This window comes from Hypanus sabinus, chromosome 7, assembly GCF_030144855.1.
Source record: "Hypanus sabinus isolate sHypSab1 chromosome 7, sHypSab1.hap1, whole genome shotgun sequence".
NCBI classification, from domain to species: domain Eukaryota; kingdom Metazoa; phylum Chordata; class Chondrichthyes; order Myliobatiformes; family Dasyatidae; genus Hypanus; species Hypanus sabinus.
In genome coordinates, this window is record NC_082712.1 from 115670311 (window position 1) to 115689658 (window position 19348).

The following is a 19348-nucleotide window of genomic DNA, read 5'->3' on the forward strand; positions in this document are numbered from 1 at the left end:
CCGGTGCTCCGCATCCGAAAGAAGTGCGGGACGGTGGGTAAATTGGTCACTGTAAACTGCCCCTGTGCGGACGGTCATAGAATCTCACAGGAGATGATAGAAGGGAAGGAGAAAATAAAATGGGCTAGGATGGGAATGGCGGGCGTTTAATAATCGACCTGGGGTCGATGGGCTTAATGCCCGGTTTATAGCCTCTCAGTGGAGCAGAGCGAAAGAAAGGGTTAAAAGTAACAAGGGAGGAAAGGGTTAAGTTGCAGAAGGAAGGGATGAGCGAGCAACGCAGTGTGTCAAGGGAGTAAAATCACTTGTAAGATTGAAGGGGGTAGTAAACGGGTGAGGGGAGCCTGTTGTTACTCGTCGGGCTCTCTGTGGTCTGGAGCCCGGCTTTTCCCCGTAAAGGAGCGAGGAGGGGAGGGGGAAGTCCCACCCTCCTCAATCATATGCTGGCTGCCTAGAGCAGCGAGAGCCGGACGCCGGGAAGGCAGCTCGTTGGTCGATTGTTCGGTGGGAACGCGCTGAGGAATGGGAAGCCGCGGTGCCTCCCCCACCCCGGCTGGTGGGCACCGGCGGGACAACGGGCGCTGAGGATGCGATAACCCGGAGCCCCAGCCGGGAGCAAGACGGCGCGGCCACCCCGCACCCTCGCCGGGGCGGGATGAGGGAACTGCTGCCCGGCTTGGCTCTGCTCTGCTTACTGGGCTGGCTGAGCCTTACCTCGGAGCCCGGGGATCCCCCGCCGCCGCCGCCGCCGTCTGCTGCTGCTAAAACTTTCCGAAGTCTTCTCGCTGTTTCGCTGCAGGAGGAGGAAGCGGCAGGGACGACGAGGAGGAGCGGTTCGTTGCCAGGACGGACCGGGAACGAGCTGGCACCATTGGTGGAGCAGGGTGTGTTCTGGAGCGAGCGAGCCGACCGCTTACCGTCCGCCGGCTTCTCGGAGAGGCACGTCCAGCGCTGGCAGCAACGAGCCCGCTCTGCGCGCCTGGTCAGCCTGGAGAAGGGCTGCGGGAGGCTGTCCAACCGCCTGGCGACCTTCGCGGATGGTAGCCGAGCCTGCGTGAGGTACGGCATCAACCCAGACCAGGTTCTGGGCGAGACCCTCTCCTTCTACCTGTCCCGCCTGCTGGGCGTCCGCAACGTGCCCGCCCTGGCACTGTCCCGGGTCAACACCAACGCTGAGCAGTGGCTGAGGGTCCGGCGCGAGGTGCAGGCGGCGCCCTGGGCGGACCGGCCGGTGGTCAGTCTGTCCGAGTGGATCGGCAACCTGAGCGACGTGGTGAGTCCGCCGCCGCTGCGGGCCGGCGCTGGCGCCAGAGGGCTGCACCCTCGGGTGGACGAGCTGGCCAACGTGACGGAGCACCAAGCGCGGGAACTGGCCCAGTGGTCCGACCTCGTCCTCTTCGACTACCTGACGGCGAACTTCGACCGGCTGGCCAGCAACCTGCTGAGCTTGCAGTGGGACTCGCGGGTGATGGAGCGGTCGACCAACAACCTCCACCGAACGCCCCAGGGCTCCCTGGTCTTCATCGACAACGAGGCGGGGCTGGTGCACGGCTACCGGGTGTTACCCATGTGGGAGCGCTACCACGAGTCGCTGTTGAAGACCCTGTGCATTTTCCGCAAGGAAACGGCTAGGCGGATCACGGAGCTGCACCGTTCCCGGGATGCCGCCGGCCAGTTGCTGGCCCTGTATCTGGCCAGCGAGCCGCTGGCCCCGCAGCTCGGGTTCCTGTCCGAGGAACACGCTCAGATGGTGCAGGCCAGGACTGACCGCCTCTACAAACACATCATGCAGTGTAAGGCGAAGTATGGACAATAAGCTTGGCCAGGGGTTACCCTTTTTTTTTTGGTGACTTCTTCCTCCCCCTGTTAAACCCTTGACTCCCCTTTGGGAGGGGGTTTGTTAACTGGGCCGTGTCCCCGTGCGAGGTGGGAAGGGGAAGCAGCACCAACGAAGTCAGCGGCTGGAGCGGCATCTGTGAGGAGAAAGTAATTGCTGACGGTTCAGGTCTAAAGCCTAAAGCAATATCTCACCCAGATGCTAATCTACCTTCAGCAGATCTTTGTTGCTCCAGATTTCAGCAACTGCAGTTGTGTGTGTCTCCAAGGTGCCAATGGGCATCTCCCTGCCATTGAAGATCAACCTGCTCTTGCCCAACCTTCTATTTTCAGATAACTTGGGGAGGAATCAGCATTGAGCTGAGTCTGCTCTGGTGTGCCCGAATGAACTACGTCTCATAGACTGGAAACATCAAGAGGCAATAGTAAGAGAATTCTTCCTCGAACAGGGTCTAAGAAAACCCCCCTTTGTAACATAATTCTTCAGCTTTCTATGGTGGAATATTTTGGGACTGAAATTGGTATTGGGCGATAGCACGTAACTGGCAAGAGCAAATAATTGTGTCATCCATATCCTAGTGGCATTTGCCAGTTCATTGTTTCCTCTGTTATATTTTCATTCCAGAGAGATTTCAATTTTTTCATTATCTGCATTTTATTGCTCCTGGGTACACTCTTACACCACCTTCCTAGTACCTAGGCAACCGTTGAGTCAATCCTGTAAGTGGTTTTATCCTAGCCCCAGTTTGGTTCCAAAATTAGCCCAAGCAAATGTGAGAATTTGGATATTTCAATCTGACACAATTTCATATTTTACCATAACAAGCGTGGCCGGACAGGTTAACAAAATTGAGAGCATAGATAGGGTCAGACAGTCTTTCTCCCAGGATGTAAGTGTCAGATACCAGGGATTTGGAGATTTAAGGTGAGACAGGGGAAGTTTAAAGAAGATTTGCAAGGCAACTTTCTTTTTAAGGGTGTGGTAGATGCCTGGGCTGTGCTGAATGGAGAGGTGATAGATACAAGAGTGGTTTATAAAAGGCATTCAGGCAGGGACTTGAGCAGCTGTGGAATAGAAGGATATGGACTATGTACATCCAGGTAGGATTAACTAGATTGGCATCATAGTTAGTGAGGTCCCGATGGGTTGAAGGTCCTGACCATATTCTGTACTGTTCTATTCTGAGTGCCCACTTCTGTGCTTTGTAACTAGATCAGACCTTTTTAGTATCTCAAGCCTGTTCTCACATTCACCTAACTGTACCTGAAGTGTTTCTTAATTCAATTAATTGTTTAATTTAGTTTTTTAATTAAACTACTTTGCTCAAGGTAGTTTCAGGCTCTACAGTATTCAGTATCCTCACCAGTCACAAAAAACCCTACAAATTTAGCCCCAGCTTCAAGGATCCAATGCTTCTTCACGATTTCCCTGCTCAGTTGCATTCCTGTTATGATTATTCTCCTCCTGCAGTTGATTAATTTAACTCCCATTTTAGTTTTCTTTCCCTACAGCTGCCCACTATTGATTCTTGCTCAACCATCCCACACCAAGGTGATTAAGAGTAAACCATCCAGCTGTTGGGGAAAGTGAGTGAGTTTGAGGTCATTGTAGAATGGGTTCATGATCCTAGCTGGGGTACTTGGTCACCAACAAAAAGAAAGCTTCCAACAATATGAAAGCTCCTTCTTTGAAGAGATTCTTGGCCTAGTAGAAGGAATGATGGGAAGATGGCAGAGCTAGTAGACAGCCTCTGACTCAGTGCTAGTGAGCCGGATTCAGTCCTGAACTCCGGTCTGTCTGTGTGAACACTGTATGTTGTTCTCCCTGTGACTGTAGGTTTCCTCTAGGTGCTCTTGCTTCCCTGCACATAAAGAAGATGCGCGGATTGGGAGGTTAACTGGCCTCTGTAGATTGGCCAAGTGTGGTGGTGAGTAGTATAATTTGGACAGAGTGTGAGAATGTGGGGAGAAATTAAAAGTAGGAAGAATGAAGGGTTTACATTAATTGTTCAAGTAGGCATGGATTTGATGGGCCGAATACCCTCTGCTTGTGCTGAGTAGGTGGATTGTATCTCAAAAGGGAAGCTGCTCCTAGCCATGATATACTGAAGTGTCAGCTGAGAGGAAACGTACGCTGGAGGTTTGCACCATTTAAGTTGCTGAACCTCAAAGTGGAGAGTGATGCGTCTGTTTGTCCACATTCTTGACTTGATCGTATGGTCAGAGCCCAAATGGTTGATTCTTCTGGTGTTCTGCTTGTCACGGTCTGCCAACCTGAAAATGTACTTTTGTACCAACCTTGTTAACCAATGCCCTCTCAATGCTATTGTGCGTGAGACTTACCTTTAGCCATCTTTGCTCAAAGTTAGTTAACTATGATCTGATCAAAGTAGGCAGTTCCTAGATTGGGGAGTTTAAGGTTAGGAGTAACAGTTTTATATTGTTAACCCGGGTCTGTGGGGGACAAAGGTATCTCAGCTCAAAATGCTGACCATTCATTTTCTTCCATCGATGCTGCTTGTCCCAGTAAGCTCTTCCAACATTTTATGTGTGTTGATCCTGATTTCCAGCATCTCTCTTGTCCTCTAATTACTCTTGATGTCACCTTGTGACTAGGTCTGATTTTTAAACTTGGCAAAATTGAAGGTGTGTGGTCTTGCTAGCCGTAGGTTAAAATTAATTAGCACAGGGGGTGGCCAAGAGTTGGACAACGCTGCCTGAAACAGCAGTGGTAATGTTACCCTTTCATGAGGTACTTATACTTATCACAAGGATGTCTATGGTTATGAGGGAAAGGCTGGATTGTAGGGATAAGTGGGGCAGCTCTTTAAGGAGGTTTGTAGTGACTCTAGCTGTATGAATGCATGACTGAGTCTTTGTGCTAGATGTCAATGATTGGAGTCTGTCCAATCCTGAAATAAAAACAAAATACTGGAAGCAATTAGCAGTCAGAGAATCAGAAATAATATTTCAGGTCAAAGACCTTTCATCAATAATGGTTCTTGAACTTGAAGTATTTTGTCTCTTACAATAGATCCCGTGACCTACTTGCTCAGTGTTTCTGCATTTTCTGTTTTTACTTATGATTTACAACCCCGGCAGTGTTTTTCCCCCATTTATAATGATAATTTCAATCCAGACATTAAACAACACACCATGTAGCTCTGAACTTGTGACGGACTTATGTGTTGATTACGTGCCAGCCTTTGAGATCTGTGAGATGATCTGTTGATGGAGGTTCAAATACCACAGAGTGAGCGTTTGTTTGATTGTTACAGACGAAGTTGTTTCCATTGAATGAAGCCTGGAAGAGAGCAGATTGTAAAATTTCAGTGATTCATTGAGATCAGAACACAGTCACTTTAATCATACTAGATTACTCCTGACTGAAGTGGTTTATATTTACAACAGCTTTGAAAGATTCTTGACGTTGACAGGGGATCAAAGTTAAAGACATTAGATTAGCCAATCATCTACTGTGCAGATAGATATTAAGTCTGTTTGAAGATGGAATTGTCAAGATTTAGAGATGTTCCAAGCACATTATAGACCATGCTAGTCCTCTTAGTTGTATGTATTGCTACTTTGTTCTTCTACAAGGGAAGGGTGATCTGAGGTTCTCCAGATTGCCATACTTGATAGTGGAATCATGTTGTTGGATAGGTCTGTGGCATTATGGTTGTGATATGCTGTTGTCGAGTTGAAATATATAGATATATGTTCCACGATGATGAGCCAGTGGGAGGTCCAAGGGAAAGGGTTTTCCTCATCTCCTGAGACTATCTAATATAGCTTCTTGAGTCAAGTTTTAAAAAAAAAAATAATCGGTCCTTTGAAGGTGACTATAATGAATATAGTCCAGAGGCAAAATTGCATTTTAAAAGATGGTTCCTGTGTTTGGAATAATGCTACATTATTTTTACTAGTCTAGCACTAGCAGTTGAGGAATAATGAGGCAGTAAAGTGACACATCGAAATGAAAAATGAGTTCTTGAAGAGTGTCGAGGATCATTAATATACTATTTACCCGAATCTAAATTTAGATTTTATTGATTGCTAACCTAAAAAAGGACTTTTTCGTTGCCTTTCCACATGCCATTCAGTACAAAATATTAAATAAAGGCAGTATCCTTCAGCCAAAACCTGAGGCTGCTGGAAACTCCCTACGAAGCCATGCTTCACCTAACTCAGACCTTCACTTGAAAGGCAATAATTAATTCCATTAAAACTTGAAGTTCAATATCATTGCTGTAAAGAAGGAGAAAACGGTGTGGATTGTGGAACAATTAAAAGGAGCAGGGTCTACCTATAACTTTATGCACACAGTAAATCATTGTCAAAATGTACATGTTCAAAAAGAGAATAGAGGCACAGGGATTATTTTAAGACTATTTTATTGAAGTAGATCGTGTAATCGTATGGCATTTAGGGTGTTAACTCAAATGAGTGGGACAACCATTCATATTAACAGTAATTTATTAATTTTGAAGAACAAAGTTCTGTAGACACCTTTGGATTTCTTAGTAGTATAATAGCCATATAGAGCAGGGTTCTATATGGAAAGTTGGTGATGAACAAGTTTGCTTTTAATAATACCTTTAACTATATTGAAATATCTGACTTGAAGTTTTTAATGTATGAAGGGTTTTTAATGTATGATCCTGGTCATAATGCAGACCCAGCCCTAGCTTTATGCTTTTCTACTGTCAAAGTAGGAATATTATAATCAGAAGTAGAAAAATCAGCCTGGAATCCCAGTCCAGATCATTCCTGCTCAGAGCTCATGGGATTATGAACCTCTCTGCAGACAAGAGGGAAGGGAAGTGCAAGGCAGTAAATTCTTTGTGGTACCATTGTCTGCATTGCCTCGGTTCATGAATGTCTGTATTGTGTGAAAGCTGTGCATGTTAAACAGCAAATTTTGTGTTGCAACCTTATGAATGACATTTCCACAGCTTCCTACATTTGAAAGTATCATTTCTTCCTCTTTAATTGGGCTACCACTTAACATTATCATTGTGAGATGCAGCTTCCTTATTTTACAAAAATCAATGCAGTTGATGAGGGACAACAAAATTGTTTGCATTTGCTCCCTTAAAAAGGGTTAAACCTCTGGCAATGGAGGACAGACAAACTGCAGGATTGATTACCTCCATGAGAATACAGATGGGAGCCCAGGATTTAGTGAGAAAGCTGGGTGCTGGTTCCCTGAATAGAAGCATGCATGATTTGGTCTAAGTCCATTGTGTAGTTGGACATTTTAACCGTGCTTTCTGCTTGTTCAAAGCAAAGTTGGTATAAAAGTATGTATGCAACCCCATGATTCATGCACGGTTAATACAGGAAACACAATAGAATCAGCGAAAGACAGCACCCAACAGGACAGACAACCAACCAATGTGCAAATGACAACAAACTGTGCAAGTATAAAAAGAACAATAATAATAAGCAATAAATATTGAAAACATGAGATAAAGAGACCTTGAAAGTGAGTCCATAAGTAGTGGGAACAGTTCAGTGTGAGTCCTGGTGGTGTGAGTCCTGAGGCTCCTGTGCCTTCCTGGTTTCAGCAGCAAGAAGAGAGCATGACCTGGATGGTGGAAGTCCCTGATGATGGATGCTGCTTTCCTGTGACACCACCGTGTAGATGTGCTCAAGGGTGGGGAGGGTTTTACCAGTGATGGACTGGGCAACATCCACTAACTTTGGTAGGCTTGTTTTCATACACCTAAAAGCAGTGGTTTTTGGACTAATTTTAGTACATAGCCCAGATGTATTTTTCATATTCTATAGATTTTGCAGTGCATTTGGCCCAACTTAATTCTACCTAATTGTTGTGATTCTTATATGCATTGTATATAAATGTAATATATAATATGTCTCATTTTGGTTTACAGAAACAAGTTTTGTTTATTTGCAACATGTGTATATTAATGAATGATTAATTTTGTATGAATACTTTGGTGTAATTGATATGACTTGTGTCTGACAATGTTAAACTTTCTCATTGAAAATTTATTTGTTACTTGTGAAGATATTTCTGATTGACTGAAAGTGGGATGATTTTTTTTCAAATAATGGAATCTTTTGTCTGCATGTGGAAGGGACTAGTGCGTAAGTTGTGTGGGTGAGCTCTCTGGAGTCCCTGCTTGTACACCTTTTGATGAGGTCTCTTTTTTTAAAGTTAGGTCTGGTTCCACTGATCTGAACATGTTGGGGCAAAGAGTAAGCTAGTGTCCTCAAGTTTGTACAGGATCATGATCCTCGGTAAATGCAGAGAGCTATTCTTCATTAGCTACACTTGCCAAAATATCTAACCCCGTCTTTATTATCTTTGTGCTGCCCGCTACTTGATGAAACAGTGGCACTCTTCCACCTCCAGAATCTTAGGTTAAGCCATTAACTGCAAAGGTTTTTGTTAATTTATTTACAGAATGGGCAGAATCCATTCTTACTCACTGAAGCTTCTCTGTGAGACATGTTCCTTCAGTCCATTGGGCACATAAAGTCGGGTATATTCCTGATGCAGGGGCTCAAAACAAGGAGAGCAAATTGCCTTCCCGATGGACATTGAGTATGAAGGGTACCAATCATGCCAACACTTGAATTATTTCAGACCACCTTCCCCATGGATATGCTTGTAAATCAGTTCCAAGTTTTCCTTGTGCTTCTGATTAAGAAGAGTTTGCTGACCAGTTTGGATATTTGCCCCCTTGGGTTTTTTTTTAAGTAACTTTCTCCCCCATCCTGTCATGCAAGCCTCTGTAAATAGTCTTTAGTGTCAAAGAAAACTGCTTCCCGTTGCCAGCATTGAGGAATTCTTGCATTTTCGTGAACATGGGAGAACAAGGATGAACTGATCTGACTCTAGTGCTGCGTCCCGGGTAGCCAGACTACAAATGGAATTCTGCCGTTTGCCCGAGAGGGAGATGTGCGTTCGGGCTTATTAGTGGTAGCATTGTGGAGAACTTTCATGCGATTGCTGTTTCTAGCAAGATCACTCATGTTGCATGCTTATTCTTTTTACTTGAGACTATTTACAATGACTATTGAAAGCTTTCCTCAAGTTGAAAATTAGCTATTTTTATTTTGTAGTCTCCAGGTTCGTTTGAGTCTATTGCTGCATTCTTCAGAGCCTGATTTTGGGCTGCTACAGCACAAGAATCCTTTGGTTCAACAGAGAGCTTTAAATAGTTCTGGCATGTAACCATTTGGATTTCAAGAGGTTTGATTTCTGGCCCAAGAGCGGCATTCCCTTGCAATTGTCCAGCATCTTTCTCTTGCACCTTACTTTTTGTTAAAGGCAATCTGAATTATTGTTATTGAGGTTTTTTACCAGACTAAATTGTCACATGGAAATAAAACTAAGGATCATTTTCTCTTGTGTCTTGATGTGGGGAAAGTGGAAGTATGATGGGGATTCAGTGATACAAGGCTATAAGATATAGGAGCAGAAGGAGGCCATTCATCCCATCGAGTCTGCCCTGCCATCGTGTTGCTTGGTTTTCTTCCCAGCCTGCCCCAAGAAAAAAGACAGGGAACTATAAATTGTGGTTCACACTGGGACAAATGTCTCTGAAGGTTTTTTTAAAAAACTATTGAGGAGGAAGAGCTCAAGGTTAATTAAAAGGTGGGGTCCTAGGGATGATTATTGCCCTGCTAATATGTAAATTTTAATATATTTTTTAAAAAGATGAAGAGGTCCAGAAATGAACATGCAGTCAAAGGATTAGTATGGGAGAGACGTGTTCCCCTTTGTTGATACAAGAACGGTAAGGGATTGGGATTTGTACCGTGGTTAGGCGAGGACCAAGATGTGAAAAATACTTGGTTAAATGCTCTTTTAATGGTCAGCTTAGAGCACAGGGAGAAATTAAAAAGAGGGATAAAGAAATGAGGACTGATTCAAATGATAAATATTGCCAAAAGTAATGCAACAATGGGAAGACCAGGCAAAAATAACAGATTATGTGAGTGGTAATTTAATGAGAAATGTTTTTAAAAAAGGCAAAATAGCAGTGCATGGTTGTTGGCCAAAGTATTCCCAGTATTTAGAAGTGTGAATGGCAGAAGGATTAACAGTGAAGATATGGGCATGGTAGGGTAGTGGTTAGCACGTCAGTTTACAGAGCCTACGATCAATTCCTGCTGCTTTTTGAAGAAGTTTGTATGTTTAACCCATGGCTACATGGGTTTCCTCTGAGTGCTCCATTTTCATTCCACATTCCAAAGACGTACAGTTAGAGTCGGACGGTTATTGGCCCGCTATGCAAGCGCCAGAAGCATCATGACACTTACCAGCGCCCAGCGCAATCCTGGCTTTTGTGACTTGGGGCAAATGATGCATTTCACTGCATGTTTCAACATACACGTGACAAATAAAATCTAATCTTTAACCCCTTAAAAGGTCATGGTAGAGATGGTCAAAGAGATCTGGTCAAGACAGGAACTTGGACAGTTGTAAGCTGCTGCTTCTTGTCTTTGTGAAATCTGCTGTTGTGACCGCAATAGTTCAACGGCTTCCTCCCATATCCTCAAAAAGAATGTGGTGTTTGGACTACTGTAATTGGCTGATGGGAATTGTCCCAAGTATGTAGCCTCATTGGGAGAGGGTAAAGTGGGGAGAACAAAATAGGTTAGAGGAGTACTAATATCAAAGTGGGTGCATGACCAGACGGGCTGATTTTGGTGCTATTTCACTACTTCTTTGATCCTGTGATGAATTCCAGCGTTAGAAAGGGAATGCCACTGAGGAAGTGTAGTGGCAGGAGAAACTGAAGAATAACAGAAGATTTTAGGCCTTTGCAAGTGTTGGCTCCAGAGGGCAGCGATAAAGCTGTAGGTTGTATTAGCAGTTTGAAGGAGCTTACTGTTGTCGAGAATTTAATGTTTTTTTAAAGCAATATGAGTCCCTAATGCAGCATATAAATGGTAGAAGTAAAATTAAAAATAAATCAAAGATATAACCATATATAAAATATTCCCCAAGAATGGATACAAAAAAAAATCTAGCAATCAATGTTGCACAGAATATTGAAAACAGTTAAGAGAATTACTGATTCTTCATCATGATCCATGCACTCAGTTGAGGATTTTCTCCTTTTGACATGGAAAACTGCCAATATCACTATTATTTAAGAACAGTGGGAAAGAGAAACTAGAAAATTATACACCTATTAATTCGACATGTGTTGTGTGAAAGTTACTACAGTCTGTCATTAGAGAGAACAAAATTCTTGAGTAAGATGTAACAATGCTGAATTCTTTAAGGAGGTAATTAACATGGTAGATAATGGATGATATTTATCTGAACATGCAGAAAGTATCTGAAAAGATTTCATATAAGGGATTATTAACAGAAATTAATATAAAGACCCTTGCACTTTTGAATGGAAACAGCACTGAATTTCGATTTCGGGCAGCAGATACGAGAAGCCAGAAGCAAGCTGGATATGAAGGCTCTCTATAGAAAGTGATAGGGGCAGTGTTAAACACAAGCTTATGCAACTGGTTACAGAGAAAACACCATCTAAGTACTGCATTAGCTCTGACAGCAGTAAGATGTCGGAGCTAATGCAATATATAAACAAGAGAAAATCTGCAGATACTGGAAATCCGAGCAAGACACACAAAATGCTGGAGGAGCTCAGCAGGCCAGGCAGCATCTATGGAAAAGAGTACAGTTGATGTTTCAGACTGAAACCCTTTGGCAGGCTGTAAAGTTATGACATGGTACAGAAATGTCCCATGATGACCAACAAGATCATTGGCCGAATATCTCTCTATGGTTTGAGTAATGAATATTGGGGAGCACACTAGGGCAAGCTCCTATTTGGTTGGTTGAACAACAGCCTGAGTTACGTTTACACCCCCCCCCCCCCCAGCAAACCAGAGATGGCCTAGTTTTAATATGGGTTGGGAAAGGTAAGAACTCAAGCAATGGTACGTTCATCCATACTGCTCAGGGATGTTAGCCCTTGTACATGCTGATGTCTCAACAGCGAGGCTCACATCCCTGACCTTTGCTCTGACCATAACAGATTCATCTTGTTTTCCGCTGCTTAGGAGTCTGAAAAGAACTCTATCCAATTAAACTTCGCCACTGGCAAGGAAGACACACATTTAAAGTTTTAGGAGCAGCGTCTTCCCCTCCACTATCAGATTTCTGAACGTCCATGAACCCATGAATACTTGAATACTGTTTCATTATCGATCTTTTGCAATATTTATTTATTTTGTAACTTATAGTAATTTTTATGCCTTACACTGCACTGCTGCCAAATCTTACGACGCAGGTCAGTTATAATAAACCTTATTCTGATACTAAAGAAATATACTTGGGCCTATGCGAGAAAGGAAGGAAAGGTTTTGGGAAACTGCTGAAGTGCACACTTTGAAATTAGTGGAGGTGCTGCAGAGGATCGAGCAAGGAGAACAACACTCTGACGACTGCGAAATTCTCCATGGTAGCATCACCCAGAAAATCAGGAGACATGGGAATCCGGGGAAACTTGTCGTGCCCGAACAAAATTGTTTTGCCCAGAGAAGGCAGAGGGTGGGAGAAGATGGTGAGTATTCTGTTCCATGGGGATCTGTACTGGAACCCTTACTGTTCGTGAAATGACTTGGATGAGGAAGTGGGTAACTAGGTCTACAGATGACACAAAGGTTGGTGGAGTTGTGGATAGCATGGCGGGTTGTTGTAGTTTAAAACAGGACATTGACCAGATGGGATGAGAAGCTGCAGATGGAGTTCGACCAAAATGACTCATCTTGGAAGGTCAAATTTGAAGGTGGAACACAGTCTTGGTGGTAGGATGCTTGGCAGTGTGGAGGAAGAGGGAGATCTTTGAGTCCACATCCATAGATTCCTCACAGTTGCCATGTAGGCTGTTAGGGTGGATAAGAGGGCATATGGTGTATTGGCCTTCATCAGACCAGGGATTGAGTTCAAGGGCAGTGAGGTAATGTTGCAGCTCTATAAAACCCTGGTCAGACTGCACTTGGAAAATTCTGTTCAGCTCCCATTGCCCATTATAGGAAGGATGTGGAAGCTTTAGAGAGGACACAGAAAAGATTTACCAGAATACTGCCTGGGCTAGAGGGCATTATCTTATTAAGATAGATTCAGTGAGCTTGGGCTTTTCCCTTTTGAGTGAAGGAGGATGTGAGATGAGTTGCTAGAGATGTACAAGATGATAAGAGGCACAGACAGAGTGGGCAGCCAGAGAATTTGTCCCATGGTGGAAATGGCTACTACAAGGGCATAATTTTAAGGTCATTTGAGGGAAGTATAGGGGGTGATTGTATTGTAGGTCTTTTACACAGGCACTGGGGTGTGTGAAACTACTGGTGGTGAAGGCAGATACATTAGGGACATTTAAGAGACTCTTAGATAATCACATGAATGGTATAGAAATGGAGGGTTATGTAGGAGGAGAGGGTTAGATTTATCTTACAGATAATCAAAAAGTCAGCACAAAATGGTGGCGGGAAGGGCCTGAACCATACGGTAAGGTTCTGTGAGTGCTCTCCGAACCAATGTGATTCGTGTCTGGGGTATTGCTGTAATTTTTCATTGCCGTCCTACTTCGCTGGACATGCCTCCTGCAGTCCCACCTTATCGAGCATTTTCAACTTCTCACGTTGGACGGTACTCTGCCAAGCCATTCAATCCCTACCACAAGTCACAACGTAAAAAAATATTGCTTCAGCAGACTGCATATCACCATGTAAACATCTGCTATACAAATTGTTATGTGGAATTGGCATTGATATCAATGGTGTGACTGTATTTCCTCTACAAATAGCGATGGAATACTCAGGTTATGTGATCACAGATTATACATGTGTAACAAAACCCTCATGTGCCAGTGAAATTGCATTGTTGCAAGGCTATTGGCAACAAAATTGTGTATGTGTTGTGGACAGTGGTCAGGCAATGGACAATGGATCATGGATCCTTTAAGTATGGTATTAAGGCATGCTACAAAACCTAAAACATTGAGACCAGTTTACTCATCTCTGTCTCTACAAACAGCTCAGTGATGAAGCAACTATTGTGTCATAGTTCATATAAATAAATATTTATGATTGCTTTAATGCTGTGTCAAAATAGAAGCTAGTTTCGGACAGGAAATCTATTATTGTTATGGTAGTATCAAATTATCAGCATAGAACAGTTTTTTCTTTACACAAACACTCCAAAGAAAGCAATGACATCTTTCACAACTTCATCATGTTCCAAAAACATTACAGCCACTAAAGTCTTTTGGCAACTATGCCAGTCAAATATGAGTGCGGTAAGTTCCCACAAAGTACTTTAGTGATGTTGGTTGAGAAATTAGTGGGATGGAATTTCACTCCTTTGCTTTGTGTAGTGCCATGGGATATTTTGGATCCACCCAAGAGGGCAATAAGAACTTGGTTAAAAAATGTCATGCAGAAAACTCGCTCTTTAGTGCTCTGGAGCGGCAATCAGGATTACGCAGGCAGACCCCTGGCCTTGAGGTACAACCTTCTAGTGCAGAGGTAATAAAGTTGTTGACAACAATAAATCAATTTCTTTTTATAATGTAGAGTAGTACAGTGCAAGCAGGGCCTTCAGCACAGGTATGGTGGGCTGAACGACACAGCCCTGTGCTGGGCTGACATCAGTCTAACTAACCCTATCTGCCAGCACGTGGCCCATTTTCCTGTATTCCCTGTATTCCCTACATGTTCACATGCCAGTCTAAACGACTTTCATACATTGTTATCATATCTGCTTCTAACATCTCCACTGGCTACACATTGCTGATACCTTTGACTCTGCGTTTCAAAAAAAAATTGCCTTATAAACCTTTAACCTACAACCCCCACCCCCACACACCTCTTGACCAATCTTAAAGCTGTATCCAGTAGCTTGGCATTTCCACTCCAGGAAACAGACTCGGACTGTACCCTATCTGTGCCCTTCACATCAGTCCAACATTTCAGAGCATGCAGTGGTCACTGTCACGTGTCAGATGTTACCTCCCTTTCGGCTCAAAAAATTGCCCCCACAATGTAACCAGATTCTGCATCCCTAGTCTAGATCCACTAGACTAAAATATAGAACCACAGAACATTACAACACAGAAACAAGCTCTTTGGCCCTTCTTGGCTGTGCCAAACCATTTTTCTGCCTAGTCCCACTGATCTGCACCTGGACCATATCCCTCCACACATCTCTCATCCATGTACCTGTCCAAGTTTTTCTTAAATGTTAAAAGTGAGCCTGCATTTACCACTTCATCTAGCAGTTCATTCCACACTCCCACCACTCTCTGTGTGAAGAAGCCCCCCCCCATGTTCCCTTTAAACATTTCCCCCTCCAGCCTCAACCCATGTCCTCTGTTTTTTTTTTCTCTCCCCTAGTCTCAGTGGAAAAAGCCTGCTTGCATTCACTCTACCTATACCTATTATAATTTTATATACCTCTATCAAATCTCCCCTCATTCTTTTACGCTCCAGGGAATAAAGTCCTAACCTATTCAACCTTTCTCTGTAACTCAGTTTCTCAAGTCCCGGCAACATCCTTGTAAACCTTCTCTGCAATCTTTCAAATTTATTAATATCCTTCCTGTAATTCGGTGACCAAAACTGCACACATTACTCCAAATTCAGCCTCACCAATGTCTTATACAACCTCACCATAACATTCCAACTCTATTATGTGATTTTATCAAAGAGATAAACTTGTTATCCCTTTTAATGAAGGAAGTTTGGCCTATTTTACAGACTCCATCTTCCTTGGTAATCCCTCAGGATTGAGGTTAATTTGATTACACTTGAGTTGGCTGAGGAGTCCAATCTGTGGAAACTGCAAACTATCCACAGATGAGGAAGGTGGGTGCTAACAGGACTGATAGTTCATGTAGAAACTACTGTGTGCTCCAGAATCCATGGGCATGTTGCATTTCTTTATGGAGGCTCTGAGCACAAATTTGTATCTTCTCTTGCACTTGCCTGATAATCTCTTCCTGTGAATGGGTTATGAAAGAAACAATCTGTTTCAAGAGTTTGATATTGGGCATATGAAAATCACGGCCTACCCAACATAACAGTGAGTGTAGGTAGGAACCTCAGTGCTGAGGATGTTGGTCTGGTCATCTCATCTGTTCTATCTCATTTGGCATGTCATCTAAAGCTTTGACAAACTCTGCAGATGTGCGGTGGAATGTTGCATCGCAGCCTGGTACGGAAACATCAACGCCTGTGAACAGAAGAGCCTGCAAAGAGCAGTGGATATGGCCAGTCCATCATGAGATAAAGCTCTCCCTACCATTCAGCACATCTACAAGGAGAATTGGTGCAGGAAGACGACATCCATCATTAAGGACTCCCACTATCCAGGCTATGTCACTGTTGTCATCAGGAAGGAGGCACAGGAGCCTCAGGACCCACATCACTAGGTTCAGAAATAGTTATTACCTCTCCACCATTCAGCTTGAGAACCTGAGGGGATAACTTCACTTCACTCAACCCTTCACTGAACTGTTCCCACAACCTATGGACTCACTTTCTGGACTCTTCATCTCATGTTCTTGATATATATTGCTTATTTATTTATTATTATTAATTTGTTTTACTTTTTATACTTGCACAGTTTGTTATATTTTGCATATTGGTTGTTTGTCCATCTTCTGTGTGGCATTTCATTGATTCCATTCTGTTCCTTTGTATTTACTGTAATTGTCCACAAGAAAGTGAATCTCAGGGTTGTATATGGTGACATATATGGACTTTGATAATAAAATTACTTCAAATATTTGAATGTTGATAGGGGACCATTAGGGAATTATCAAATATGGGACATCTTATCCTAGTTACAGAACAAGAGTAGCAAGTATTAATACAAGCAAGAACCAGCCAGTCATTGAAAATAACCTGGTGAAATGTAAAGTAAAAACAGCAATAAATTCTGAAATTAAAAGACCTACAGACCACAGGTTGCTAGTCCACAGCAGGGGGCTGGCTTCTCAAGAAATGGTTTTCAAACTGACATGACCATGAGGCATTCTCATCTGCATCAGCCAAAGGCAACGTAATCATCTACGTAATTGGCTTAAGACAAACAAGACATCTATTTTACACTCCCTGAAATAAAGGAGGGCTGCCAGACCAGTCTACATTTTGTCATTTAGCATGTCAAACATAGTCATAAGAATATTTGTTTTATCAACAACAGGGATATTTGTGTATTCAGAAAGTCAGCCCTCACAACATTAACCTTGGGATCTGTCTTCAAAAGCTTTTAGAGGACCTGTGTGAATCAGACTTTCCCAAAGGTTCTTGAGCCATCTGAGGTGCCTTATCAGTTACAATGTGCTCCCACTATATTACACTTCAATGGAACCATTTGCCAGACCCAAATATTGGAACAATGTCATTGTACTTATTGAAATTGTATTGAATCACTTCCTGTTTCTATTGGTTTTAAGAATATAAAATCTTGATGTGCTTATTGGAAGACTCTAACCAAGAGGGTCCCCAAAAGAATATCTGCTTATATATATAATATATAAGAAAGACTTTCATGTCCACCAGTTTCTCCTGTGACTTCCAGTGGCAAGGACAATGGCATTGGTTCCCTTGACCTTCCAGGGTGTTGCAGAGGTAGTGTTGGTCGGGTCTTTGCCCATGCACCAATGCCCGCCCAGTGGCTTGTGAGTGCTGTCCAGGTGTCAGGTGAAAGAGGACACAGGTTAACCACCTGATGCTCTGATGGTTGCACTTTGTGAAATCCTGACAGAGCTCTTGCTTACGTGGCACTGCGTCATTCAACTCGAGGCATTCTCAGTTCAAGAACAATGCATAAGATACGAAGTCCCTTCCACTCCACATAACAATATACTTTAATCACAGCCTCAAAAATTACATCTTATTGAATTCATGAGAAGATTTTTTCTTCACAAACCAGCTGCCTTTTTCTAGTAAGGATGTTTGTCTTGTTCTCTGATGGAACAGCACTGGTAGCGGACTTGAGATGGCCGAGCTCATTTTTTTGGAACGGGCACAGAGAGATTTTCATCATATCTTGCTGCATTTGACATCAGATTCCTAATGCCAGAAACAACTGATCTAAAATGTCCTAAAGCACTTCTAATCCAAATAATCTTTCCCCACAGGATAAGCACTGCTGCCTATTTACATACAGATCACATAAAGTGAGTTAATACTTCAGAGATGAGAAAGAATAACAAAGATTATTAAAAGAAAGTTTGCAATTCTTGTTCCCATCCTCAGAATGCTCCAAATGATTTGATTCATCAATTATTTATGAGTGTTACCTTGGCAAATATGGCAATAAATCTGCACACTGGAAACAACACACACACACACACACACACACACACTCACACACACACACACACACACACACACACACACACTCACACTCACACTCACACTCACACTCACACTCACACTCACACACACACACTCACACTCACACACACACTCACACACACACACATTCACACACTCACACACACTCACACACACACACACTCACACTCACACACACACACTCACACTCACACACACACACTCACTCACACACACACACACTCACACACACACACACCACCACCACCTGCACACACACACACACACACACACACACACACACACACTCACACACACACACACTCACACACACACACACACACTCACACACACACTCACACACACACACTCACACACAGACACACACACACACACACCACCACCTGCACACACACACCGCCACCTGCACACACACACACACCACCACCTGCACACACACACCACCACCTGCACACACACACACACCACCACCTGCACACACACACACACCACCACCTGCACACACACACACACACACACCACCACCTGCACACACACACACACCACCACCTGCACACACACACACACACCACCACCTGCACACACACACACACCACCACCTGCACACACACACACCACCACCACCTGCACACACACACACACACACACACACCACCACCTGCACACACACACACACACCACCACCTGCACACACACACACACCACCACCTGCACACACACACACCACCACCACCTGCACACACACACACACCACCACCTGCACACACACACACCACCACCACCTGCACACACACACACACACACACACATCAAGTCGGGCAGCATCTGTGGAGAGAGAAGCAAAGTCAACATTTCATTTTTAAGACCCTTCGACAGATAATCAGATTTTTGCAGGTTTTTAAAAATTTTTCGATTTCTGCACATAGAAAGTTGGGCAAATAAAAAAATATGAGTAAGTAAGTGTCTTATTACACTTTTGATGAGGGAGTGAGGTAGAGATGTCAGAGGTAAGTTTTTACTCAGAGAGTGGTGAGTGGAGGTGGACACAATAGGGTTTTTTAAGAGACTCCTGGACAGGTACATGGAGCTCAGAAAAATAAGAGGGTTATGGGTAACCCTAGGTAATTTCTGAGGTAAGCAC

The 19348-nt window shown here is 43.5% G+C and overlaps 1 protein-coding gene across 3 annotated transcripts; it reads left to right on the plus strand.

The window, feature by feature from the left end:
• The first annotated feature begins 221 nt into the window (after positions 1 to 221).
• On the plus strand, positions 222 to 18291 carry fjx1 (four-jointed box kinase 1). 3 transcript variants are annotated; one of them, XR_009513271.1, is made up of 2 exons: positions 222 to 2261; positions 16007 to 18291. XR_009513271.1 is itself a non-coding variant. In XM_059975432.1 (1 exon), the coding sequence occupies exon 1, from the start codon at positions 656 to 658 to the stop codon at positions 1814 to 1816; it is 1161 nt and encodes a 386-aa protein (XP_059831415.1). In that variant the 5' UTR covers positions 222 to 655; the 3' UTR covers positions 1817 to 7843. The 3 variants fall into 3 exon arrangements, 1 of the variants encoding a protein (XP_059831415.1); XR_009513272.1 differs by having other exon boundaries at positions 16025 to 18290; XM_059975432.1 differs by lacking the exon at positions 16007 to 18291 and having other exon boundaries at positions 222 to 7843.
• Positions 18292 to 19348: the final 1057 nt, after the last annotated feature.